A 13,170-nucleotide genomic window follows, 5' to 3' on the forward strand; every position below is an offset into this window, starting at 1 on the left:
CAAGAGTGTATCAGTCTGTAGTGGAAGGAAGGCGGGGTAGGGGTCGGCCTAGGAAAGATTGGAGGGAGGGGGTAAAGGAGGTTTTGTGTGCGAGGGGCTTGGACTTCCAGCAGGCATGCATGAGCGTGTTTGATAGGAGTGAATGGAGACAAATGGTTTTTAATACTTGACGTGCTGTTGGAGTGTGAGCAAAGTAACATTTATGAAGGGATTCAGGGAAACCGGCAGGCCGGACTTGAGTCCTGGAGATGGGAAGTACAGTGCCTGCACTCTGAAGGAGGGGTGTTAATGTTGCAGTTTAAAAACTGTAGTGTAAAGCACCCTTCTGGCAAGACAGTGATGGAGTGAATGATGGAGAAAGTTATTCTTTTTCGGGCCACCCTGCCTTGGTGGGAATCGGCCAGTGTGATAATAATAAAAAAAAATAATTATATATATATATATATATATATATATATATATATATATATATATATATTTATATTTATATATATATATATTTATATTTATATATATATATATTTATATTTATATATATATTTATATATATATTTATATATATATTTATATATATATTTATATATATATTTATATATATATTTATATATATATTTATATATATATTTATATATATATTTATATATATATATATATATATATATATATATATATATATATATATATATATATAGAATATGATTTGAGTTACCAAATGGGTTTAAATAATTTATACCGAGGGCATTTTCTTTTTTCAATATACATTAGTCTAGAATTGTGTTGCCGTCTCTTAAATGCATTACTGCTATCATTCTGATACATAAAAATAATCATCAAATATTTAGTTGACCAATTTTTTTTCCACTTGGTGTGGATGCTGTCCTGGCGAACAGTAACTCTATCACTGGAGGTGCTGGCCTTGTAGTCAGAAACTGTAAGGCTGGAGGTGCTGCCCTGGTGGACAGTAATGTGAAGCTGAAGGTGCTGTCCTGGTAGACAGTAGCGGTGAGGCTGGAGGTGCTATCCTGGTAGACAGTAACTGTATGCATTAATGGCCTCGAGGGAGACAGGAGCTGTAGTGGGGAAATAGGTGTAGTCAAGTACAAGATAAAACCAATATTACAAACTAGTAATACCACAGAAGATAACAAACAAGAGGATTCACTAGTAATAGTGAGGATATATTACCAGAAACAACTGGTGAGAGCTCCATTGTTAGTACCAGTGAGGATAGGAATGAGACAGGAAAACATGCACAAACAGGGTATACAGTGGACCCCCGGTTAACGATATTTTTTCACTCCAGAAGTATGTTCAGGTGCCAGTACTGACCAAATTTGTTCCCATAAGGAATATTGTGAAGTAGATTAGTCCATTTCAGACCCCCAAACATACACGTACAAACGCATTTACATAAATACACTTACATAATTGGTTGCATTCGGAGGTGATCGTTATGCGGGGGTCCAGTGTACAGTCACAAAAATCCAAGGCAAATGGAACCCAAGCCTGTGCACATATTATGCACTTGGTATCTGCAGGCATGGGATATCTGGAATAACAGATGGGACGTGCAATTTTGACCACCCTAGAAAATGCCGTGCCCATATGACAACAGGAAAATGCAAAGTCCCTTCCTGTAAGCTTTTTCACCCTGAAATGTGTCCCTCTTCAGTACAGGAAAGACAGTGCTGTAACTTCAATTGCCAGGCACACCATCTAAAGGGGACAAAAAGATACAAAACATCCAGACCATGGGAAATCCTGGGTAGCCACAGCCACTCAAGAGGGAGAGGCTTTTTAGTGCCAGAAAGGAAAAAAACTGGCAGGAAATGGCAGAAATCGTACACCAAATCCAGTCATTTCTGGAGTGGAGTCACAGTCGATGGCCTCACTCCAAACCAACAGATACAGATATTAGTGCCGGAAAAAAAAAGTCCATCTCCCCAATACCACCAATCCGATGACATTCTTCTTTGCAAACATACCGGGTCTAAAGCCAGCAACGGACAACAAAGTACCTTTCATCCGTGGACTGCTTGCAGAGGCAAATGCAATGTTCGCGGCTTTCACAGAGACCCACATAAAGGATCAATCGGAGAACGAAATATGGATCCCAGGTTACAACCTATACAGATGCGACAGAGTGAACAGGCAAAAGGAGGGGGGTTGACCTGTATATTGCAGAGTCACTTATTTGCACAGAACTGCTTAATGCTTCAAATGATGTAGTGGAAGTTTTAGCAGTAAAGATCGAGAACCAAAATCTAGTCATTGTGGTAGTCTACAAGCCTCCGGATGCAACATCCCAACAATTCCAGGAACAGCTGTGGAAAATTGACCACTGTCTGGAAAATCTTCCAGCTCCTGCCCCCAACATCTTGCTCCTGTGGGATTTCAACTTAAGGCACCTAAAATGGAGGAATATTGCAAATAATGTTGTTGCAGTGATAACACCAGGAGGCAGCTCAGACGAGAACTCACACACACACGAGCTTTTAAATCTCTGCACAAAATTCAACTTAAACCAGCAAATAATAGAGCTTACTAGACTGGAGAATACACTGGACCTCATCTTCACTAACAATGATAATCTGATACGAAATGTCACCATATCAAAAACAATATACTCGGATCACAACATAATCGAGGTTCAGACATACATGTGCGGAGCCCCAGACCAACAAAATGAGATCAGTCATGAGGGAGCCTTCACCAAATTCAACTTCAATAACAAGAACATAAAGTGGGACCAAGTAAACCAAGTCCTAAATGATATAAGCTGGGAAGATAGACTAAGCAACACAGACCCCAACTTATGCCTAGAAGAGATTAACTCTGTGGCACTCGATGTATGTTCAAGGCATATTCCTTTAAGAAAAAGGAGGGGTAGATGTAAAATAGAAAAAGACAGGCGGTCCCTTTACAGGTGATGGAAAAGAATAACAGAGCGGCTAAAAGAGGCCAATATATCTGAAATGCCTAGGGAGACACTGGGCAGAGAAATAGCAAACATCGAACTAAAGCTAAAGGAATCTTATAGGAGTCAAGAATCGTGGGAAGAACTAAAAGCCATAAATGAAATCTAAAGAAACGCAAAGTATTTCTTTTCTTATACCAAATCAAAGTCGGGAACAACATCCAGTATTGGGCCCCTACTTAAACAAGATGGGTCCTACACAGATGACAGCAAAGAAATAAGTGAGCTATTCAAGTCCCAATATGACTCAGTTTTTAGCAAGCCGCTAACCAGACTGAGAGTCGAAGATCTAAATGAATTTTTTATGAGAAAGCCACAGAATTTGGTAAACTCAACCCTATCTGATGTTATCCTGACGCCAAATGACTTCGAACAGGCGATAAAATGACATGCCCATGCACTCTGCCCCAGGGCCAGACTCGTGGAACTCTGTGTTCATCAAGAACTGCAAGAAGCCCCTATCACGTGCTTTTAACATCCTATGGAGAGGGAGCATGGACACTGGGGTCATCCCAGTTACTAAAAACAACAGATATAGCCCCACTCCACAAAGGGAGCAGTAAAGCAATAGCAAAGAACTACAGACTGATAGCACTAACATCCCATATCATAAAAGTCTTTGACAGGGCCCTAAGAAGCAAGATCACCACCCATCTAGATACCCATCAGTTACACAACCCAGGGCAACATGGGTTTAAAGCAGGTCACTCCTGTGTGTCCCAACTACTGGATCACTAGACAAGGTCCTAGATGCTCTAGAAGACAAAAAGAATGCAGATGTAATATACACAGACTTTGCAAAAGCCTTCGACAAGTGTGACCATGGCGTAATAGTGCGCAAAATGCGTGCTAAAGGAATAACAGGAAAAGTCGGTCGATGGATCTATAATTTCCTCACAAACAGAACACAAAGAGTAGTAGCCAGCAGAGTAAAATCTGAGGCGGCTACGGTGAAAAGCTCTGTTCCGCAAAGCACAGTACTTGCTCCCATCTTGTTTCTCAATCTCATATTTGACATAGACAGGGATGTAAGCCACAGTGCCATGTCTTCCTTTGCAGATGACGCCCGAATCTGCATGACAGTGTCTTTCATTGCAGACACTGCAAGGCTCCAGGCGGACATCAACCAAATCTTTCAATGGGCTGCAGAAAACAATATGAAGTTCAACGATGAGAAGTTTCAATTACTCCGATATGGTAAACATGAGGAAATTAAAACTTCATCAGAGTATAAAACAAATTCCAGCTACAAAATAGAGCGAAAAACTAACGTCAAAGACCTGGGAGTGATCATGCTGGAGGATCTCACCTTCAAGGATGGGATGGATAATGAGAACCTTCAAAACTAGGGATGCCAAGCCCATGATGATACTCTTCAGGTCGCTTGTTCTATCTAGACTGGAATATTGCTGCACACTAAGAGCACCTTTCAAGGCAGGTGAAATTGCTGACCTAGAAAATGTACAGAGAACCTTCACGGCATGCATAACGGAGATAAAACACCTCAATTACTGGGAGAGCTTGAAGTTCCTGAGACTGTACTCCCTGGAATGCATGCAGGAGAGATGCACAATTATGTACACCTGGAAAATCCTAGGGGGACTAGTACCGAACTTGCACACGAAAATCGCTTACTACAAAAGCAAAAGACTCGGCAGACGATGCAACATCCCCCCAATGAAAAGCAGGGGTGTCACTAGCACGTTAAGAGACAATACAATAAGTGTCAGGGGCCCAAGAGTGTTCAACTGCCTCCCAGCATACATAAGGGAGATTACCAATAGATCCCCTGGCTCTCTTCAAGCAGGCACTGGACAAGCACCTAAAGTCGGTACCTGACCAGCCGGGTTGTGGCTCGTACGTTGGATTGCGTGCAGCCAGCAGCAACAGCCTGGTTGATCAGGCTTTGATCCACCATGAGGCCTGGTCACAGACCGGGCCGCGGGGGCGTTGACCCCCGGAACTCTCTCCAGGTATGGTCCTTTGAATAAATTTTTCATTACATGACTAATGGAAATTTCCTACTTTATGTTAAATCATTCTACAGTATTAATATATTTTGCTATACTAATTTGGTTTCTGCTCAATGCAAAGTATGTGGCTTCCTTTTTTATTACATCTCTCTGTTTTAGCATTTTTAAGATTACCCATCGATGTCTGTACAATTGCAGTTCATCATTTTTTATCCAATGTAAATAAACCTGGTGAATTTGGATATCCTGTACCTGGTTGTTGAAGTATTCTTTCCTCCCAAAAAATGGGGCAAGGGAAGGAGAAGCAGGGCAGAGAGAGAGAGAGAGGGGGGAAAAGAGGAACAGGATACCAGAATGAGAGAGGGAAGGAGGAACAGGAGAAGAGAGAGAGAGAAGGAAGGTGGAACAGAATAGAGAGAGAGAGAGAAGGAAGGTGGAACAGAATAGAGAGAGAGGAATGGGGGGGTTGATATCTTTGGGGTAAAATTTGATTTCAGACTGACTATGAAGAACACGTAGTGAATCTCATAAATGAGGTGGCCAGGAAACTTGCATCACTTTAGACATATATCACATCTGCATGACAGTCGAGGCTGCAAGACTTTGTGCAAGACACGAGTGCACTCACACCTTGAGTATGGTCCATTTTATTGGATTGCCTAACTCCTGTCTCACTATGACTTTTTTGACAGAATATAGAGAATAAAGCAAGACGACTAATCTCTCATCTGAACTCGGCCTGAATAGACCTGTCATTTCATCAGAGCCTTTAACACTGGAAAGATGCTGGTTGCCTTACTGTTATGTACAAGGCCAATTTTTAGGTTACCACACCTCGCTCCACTTTGTGGTCAGCGATACTATAGCTTCTACACAACAAGACAGGCAGCAAACAGCAACTGCACTGCAGTTGTACCCTTTTCAAGAATATTGCTTCATTTGAGATCATTCATTCCTAGAATGACCTAAGTCTGGAACATGTTCGTAGGGCACAGTGACATCAACGAAATAAAGTCAGTTGATCAAGTGAAATTGCTGGCCCAGAGATGGCTCTAACTTCATCCTATTCCCTATTTGTGTCTCATAACAATAAAAAGGCTTTGAAATGAATTAACAGCTCTTAGCATATAAATAAAGGTAGGAACTCATAACCTTAACCTATAAAACCATTGTGTAAATATGAAAAAATTAGAGAATGGGGAGGGGGTTGAAGCCATAACATACATATAAGAAAGAATTAGTGAGACTAGTGACCAAATGGAATACATTAGGCAGTTCATTTGGGGCTAACACTATACATGGATTCAAAAATAGATATTGTTTGACAACTCTCAAGGGCAGAGATTAAACCACATGAATTAATCTGAGAGTAAATATAGGGCCCCAGAACTAGATCTCAACCCTAGTTGACACAACTGGGTGAGTATTAGCACTTTTTACTCAATTTCTACTACACTTGTATTAGAACCTGCCATCTCGTCAGGCTTCCTTTATTTGTTTCTCCTTTTCAAATACAGCATTTTACAGTACAGATTCCTCTCAGTTGATGCAAATTCGCTATTATGTGGTCACCTTATTTCCAATAGTAATTTGTTATTATATGGTATAAATTTGGTCAGTGTGATCAACCAAGCCCAGTATCAGCTTACATATGTTACTCACCCCTTTCTGTCTCTTGTGCCACTAAAACTATATCCCCTACTTAATTCTACCACTACTACTACTACCAGCATTACCTCTACCACTACTTCTCTACTTCTTTCTTCCTCTCTTTGTCTCATCCCCTGTCCCCCTTTCCTATATATATACTGGCTCCCTCACCCTCATGTGTTAGTGTGACTTGTAAATGGTCCAGATTGAACCAAAACAACATCATAAGCTTCTCTCTCCTATGTTCGGGTTATTTGTGTATTGTTTCAGTCATGGTACTATGCCTTTATGTTTACCAAGTACACTATACAGTACTTGAATTTGAAAAATTATGTATGAAAACTTACTTAAAACCACTCTTAGCTTAATTTTATATTCCTAATTTCAGAATCAAGAAGCATAAAACCCAAGATCTGTATACAGAAGTACTGTAAAATCTAGGCGAGTAAACTTTAAACTTTAAGAACTTTGGAGTAATAATACAGCACTTGCCTTTTTAAAAGAGTTCCAAATCACACTTCATCCTTTTTGATTTTGTAGTATGTTATAGTAATCTTTCTGTAGAGTAGGAGTTGTTTGGCCCTCTGGTGATCAACAAATCACTTAGTAAGCATTCGTTAGCCATTTCTGGTGATCAATGCAAGATTCAATAGGCGTTGGTTTTTTCTCTCTGGTGATCAGCACTTGATCTAGTAGATGTTGGGCTGACTTATCTGGTAATCAGCACATGATCCAGTAGGTGTTGGTCTGCCTTATCTGGTAATCAGCGAATGATCCAGTAGATGTTGGTCTGACTTATCTGGTAATCAGCGCATGATCCAGTAGGTGTTGGTTGGAACTATCTGGTGATCAGTGCATGATCCAGTAACTTTGGTAGGTGTTGGTTGGCTCATTCGGGTGATCGGCGCATGATTTGGTTAGCCGTATCCGATGATCAGTGCATGATCCTTTGGTCAGTGTGAATTTAACACTAAAGGGCAGGAAAAACAAACTTATTTCATATTAAATACTGTATCTTAAATATGATATTCTTACCATAATAATGGTATAGTCAAGAAACAGACAGGTGTGGTGCTATTAAACTAATCTGACTACACATATATCAGATTGGAAAGTTAACTAGCTCCTAAGTTAAAACAGAAATTGATAAATTTTCCGACCAAATGGGGGTTGGGGTTGTCCAGATAATCAACACTTTGGTTAATCACATTGAGTTTTTGCAGAAAAAAAAATTATTAGCTAGTTGATAGAACAAGTTAGTGTGAATATTTTAATATCATACATGAGTGCAGTTGATTAAAAATGAAAAAATAAATACATTGCCACTCAAAATATTCAGAAGGATTGGGACCAGCCATTTCCTAATATAAAAAAAAATTCCTGTATACAATAGCATACAAGTTCTGTGTACACTTGATTATCCATGATGAAGAGGATAGGGGTTCATCTGGATATTCAAGAGTCCAGTTCAACACATTAGAATTTTGAGTACTATATATACTCAGTACAGTGGACCCCCGGTTAACGATATTTTTTCACTCCAGAAGTATGTTCAGGTGCCAGTACTGACCGAATTTGTTCCCATAAGAAATATTGTGAAGTAGATTAGTCCATTTCAGACCCCCAAACATACATGTACAAATGCACTTACATAAATACACTTACATAATTGGTCGCATTCGGAGGTAATCGTTATGCGGGGGTCCACTGTATATCATAAAGTTGTATGTAAGTCATCCCCTGACCTTTTGATAGAAAATACTTTTTTAATGCATCTCATGTATAAGTGTACCCTAATTGTTGAGGGACAATAGAACACCAATTGAGAATTTAAGTACTGTACTGGGTGTTGGTGGTATGTTTCTGTTACTAATCTTAGCTTAATAGATATACAGTGGACCCCGGCATACAATATTAATCCGTTCCTGAGAGCTCATCGTATGCCGAATTTATCGTAAGGCGAATTAATTTTCCCCGTTAGAAATAATGGAAATCAAATTAATCCTTGCAAGACACCCAAAAGTATGAAAAAAAAAAGTTATACCACATGAAATATTAAGTTTAATGCACACAAACTGAAGAAGACATGCACAGTTAGTAGTACTCTAGTAACAATAGAATACATGACACTTACCTTTAATGAAGATCTGGTGATGATTGATGGGATGGGAGGAGGGGAGAGTGTCGAACTTATTGTTTAGAAGGGGAATCCCCTTCCATTAGGACTTAAGGTATCAAGTCCTTTTCCGGGGTTACTTCCCTTCTTCTTTTAATGCCACTAGGACCAGCTTGAGAGTCACTGGACCTCTGTCGCACAACATATCTGTCCAGAGAACTGTGTACCTCTCGTTCCTTTATGATTTGTCTAAAGTGGTTCACAACATTGTCATTGTAATAGCCACCAGCACGGCTTGCAATAGCTGTGAGAGGGTGATTTTCATCCATAAAGGTTTGCACTTCAAGCCACTTTGCACACATTTCCTTAATCTCTTTTTTTCAATTCCCTATTAATTCTCACCCTTTTTGCCACAGGGATGGCACTAGAAGCTTTCTTGTGGTCCATGGTGACTTATTTTATAGTTACAAGCACTAAAAACACTGGGATAATGTGAAATGTACCGAATGTATGCGTAGATGCAACCGCACTGGCTGGCTTGTGAACACTGGTGCTGAGGCCACACATGGGACGCATCCTGGACGAATCACGTGAGGCGAGGAAAAATTTTTGCATTAAAATGTATCATATGCCGGATTTAACGTAAGGTGATCCCATCGTATGCCGGGGGTCCACTGTATATAGTAAAAGATTCAAATAAAGTGAAAAATAAAAATCTGATTAAGATGATGATGTGTTGGAGTCACTATAATGAGGTGAGGTAAATAGCACAGCTTCCTCCATGCAAAACAAAGGTAGTTTGTTATGGTATATTGGCAGAAGAAGGTGAGGCCCAGCCTTTATCATGTCTGCCTCTGAGCCTAGTCTGTTTTGAAGTGATACTGGGGGCCCTAGCCCTGCTGGTAGAAGGGAAAATCACATGACATACACTATTGGTCAGAGGGGCCTGATATGGATGAGCACATATTACTGACAGTTTAGTCGAATAAGACTAGAGAAACATAGTACATGTACTATACTAGATTGTTTTTCACTTTTTTATTGTTTTTAATATCTTAAAAAACTATGTACATTAGTTTCTCATGAAGTTTGATGCATTTCAAGATGTTTTAGTATTTAAACATGGGAAAATGCATAGCATGATATTGCTTTGCTTGGAATATACAGTATAAATTAGTGTAAATAATTTTTTCTTCTATTTTTTTTACTGCTGTGGTCTTCTAATGCTGTGTACAAGGAATACCTGTATTACAATTGTTTCAAGGTGTAATACTTCTCAAAATATGGAAATAAGTCTCATTGTATGAATTTCTTGGGCTATCCTGGGTTAATTCTTCTAATATTATTATACAGTAGACCGTCATTTAACACGAGTTTATTTGGCACGATTTGGGTATAGCATGATTGAAGAATTGCGGCACAATTTTATTTAGTACTTCGTAAAATTAATTTAACACCTTTCAGTTTGGGGGAGGGAAAAAAGTTTCCTTTTCCTCAAGCAGCGGCCTTGTTGTGGATCAGCGGTGGAGACCCTCCCCCCCCACACACACACACCACTATCCCAGCATTCGTACTTCATACGTGTCCAGTTAGTTCCTCTTCTCTGCTACAAGCTAGCGGTGTTTGTGAATTGTGTTTTGATCTTTTAATTACCATATCTTGTATCTGCCAAGCAATCATGACACCCAGTAGGCATACCAGTGTTGCTGAAAGTGGCAAGAAAAGGGATAAGCATTTAAGTCTTAGAATTAACAAAGAAAACAGAGATATGTATTAGACGAGATAATCTGTGGTCTTAATGAAGCTCGCTTTGTGAACATAAAATGAGGTAAACATGAGTTTGTGTGATTGACTGAATGACTTGACTGACTGACATACTGAATGACTGACTGACTTGACTGAATAACTTACTGACTTGACTGACTGAATGACTTGACTGACTTACTGAATGACTTAGACTTTTTCACTGAAGAGGACCCTGAAATGCTGTCTAGAGCAGCTGACACCTTACCATCAATTGTATAATGTACTGTAGGGTAAAATAGAACAGAAATCCATTACAGAATTTATGCACGCTCCAGTACAACCATTGACTTCAGTACTAGAACCTCTCCCATCCACCTCAGCCCAGTAGGGTCACATAACTCTCCACTCTCCACAATCATCCACAGACACCAGCACTCACAATTTAAGGTAAGAAATATTATTTCTATTGCATTTGTAATCTTATGCAGTAAAAACAACATAATACATCATGGCTATGAACTACGATTACATATTCACTTTTATTTTTGTAAGATGTGGAGGCCGAAAAAAAATTGTTTGGCTTTTTTGGGGTTCCCAGGAACATAGTCTTATTTTTCCCAGAAGTTCTTCACTTTATCTAACACGGTTTTACTACACGGCGTTTTCAGGAATGTAACTACCTTGTTAAATGATGGTCTGCTGTGTTTAGGGGTATAAATTTGGAGTGGAAAGTAGGAAGGGAAGGGATCATCCCAGGAACAGTTGTAGGAATGGGGGTACAAGAGGCCTCGACTTTTAGGGGCTTGAGCATCCTGCAGGCTTGTGTGAGCTTGGTAGATAGGAGTGCATGGAGACAGGTGACTTTTAATGGATTTCCTGTTGGAATGTGAGTAGAGTAACTTTGATGAAGAGATTGAGGCAAACCATTTATCCACACTTGAATCCTGCATGTGGGAAGGGTAGTGCCTACATTCTGGAGGAGGAGTGGGGATGTTGCAGTTGGAGGAGTAATCTAATTGTTATGTTAGCACTTTCTGGAAAGCTGGCGATTGAATGAATTTTGGTAAATGTGTTTCCTTCTTAGGGTCACTCTTCCTTGGTGAGAGATGGCTGATGAGTTAAAAAAGAATAATTAGGTTCAAGGGAATATCCTGGGTTTTATAAACATAATATAATTTGTATCCATAATACCTGTGTGCCTTCAAGACCACTGTAAAACAAGGAAATCTTATGATATTACCGTTGTTTCAAAATGTAATACCTATCGTAACATGGAAATAAGTCACAGTGCTTGACTATATTGGATCTTCTACACAGTGTTCTTTTTGCCTGAATTTCAGTGTTAGTACAGCTTCTCCTCACATAATGATGGAGTTCCATTCCTGAGACCACATTGGTAAATGAATTCGTCGCTAAGCAAAGAACATACTATAATGTTAGTGGGTTTGTGTCAGCCATCTTTGATATTATTTTAATGTCACCTTTTGCACCATTTATAACATTTTTAGTACATTTTTAAATGTTTATACAAGAGTGTACTTGTAATAAACAGAATAAAAGAAATCGGCTTTAATATACATTATTTAAGTATGCCTATGTGTCAGAGAGCCCGTCGTAAGTCCGGGTCGTTGGTAAACGATTATGTCGCTAAGTGAGGAGAGGCTGTATCATGAAATTGTAATAAATTTGGAATGAATAAAGCATTTTCCTGCAAATTCCATAGCTTGTGGTGGGGACACTGGTGGTGGAACAACAGGTCCTGGTTTCATTGTTTACTGATGCTAGTTAGCAATGGTACTCCTTGATGTACTGTCTGGACCTGCCTGGTCTTAGATTTTTTTTTTTTTCAAAGGCATGGAGAGGTTGTGGGAAACCCAAACAGTTGAGCTGAGGTCAAAAATATTGGCAAGTGGTGTATTGGAAGGCACAAAATATTGTGCTTACAAATTTGTTGGAAACATCCTCATCATCTGCATAACAGTATGTTGGACACAGTTTAAGGGTTAAAGCAAGGGATTATTCTGTTTTGTAGGAAACATGCAAAACCAGTGGTATTGTCTGTAGTCAGGCAGCACCACCACCACACATCTTTCTCGTTTACAAACTCTTTCTCTTAACTATCAGTCACCAGCATGTACACAATTGTAGAAATACATCTTAAGTAGACATTTCATTATAGAAGGCATGGGAATGTGTAATGTATGATAGAGTACTGTAAACTTATGGGCACTTGGTAAAACTCTTTAATGTATATTGATTATCATCTTGTAACCATTTTCATAAGGGCATTCAATATTATTTAAGCATAATATGTGATCAAAGTTTTGGAAAGTATTAGTTAGAATTGTTAGGATAGGAAAGGAGGTGTCTAGTGGAAATCACTAAGACAAGTTGAAGGTGTAAACTGCTGCAATGGCCACCTGGCTGTATGGTTGGCAGACTAAAAAAATCTGTGGTAAGTGTACCCAAAGTTTGCACATACTGAATCAAGAAGGTTTCAATTTACAAACACCTTGCTTTTTTTTTTTTTTTTTTTTTTACAAAATTAAAATTATGCATAGCCCTGAGATGAGTCCCTCTTTTTCCTTACTCTTTTTTTCCCATCACTTCCATCTCCTCTCTCCTATTCTCTTACCTTACTCCCTTTCTCACAGTACCTCCTGCCCACCCACCCACTCTCCCACCTTCTCATTGTCCTGTATCTGACA

At 39.4% G+C, this 13,170-nt stretch overlaps 2 protein-coding genes across 4 annotated transcripts in view; one reads left to right on the top strand and one right to left on the bottom strand.

Moving 5' to 3' along the window:
- Positions 1-13,170, top strand: part of LOC128706060 (trichohyalin) — a 262,272-nt gene that overhangs the window by 243,133 nt on the left and 5,969 nt on the right. The gene's annotated exons all lie outside the window — the stretch shown is intronic.
- The window catches only part of LOC128693201 (uncharacterized), a 102,252-nt gene continuing 97,382 nt past the window's right edge, over positions 8,301-13,170 (bottom strand). For all 3 annotated transcript variants that reach the window (XM_053782685.2, XM_053782684.2, XM_070089298.1), the window contains one exon: positions 8,301-10,422. In XM_053782685.2, coding sequence (XP_053638660.2) covers positions 10,292-10,422 — 131 coding nt within the window. In that variant the 3' untranslated portion in view covers positions 8,301-10,291. The remainder of the gene's footprint in view (positions 10,423-13,170) is intronic.

The sequence above is a fragment of the Cherax quadricarinatus genome, chromosome 28 (genome assembly GCF_038502225.1).
Source record: "Cherax quadricarinatus isolate ZL_2023a chromosome 28, ASM3850222v1, whole genome shotgun sequence".
In the NCBI taxonomy this organism is placed as follows: Eukaryota; Metazoa; Arthropoda; class Malacostraca; order Decapoda; family Parastacidae; genus Cherax; species Cherax quadricarinatus.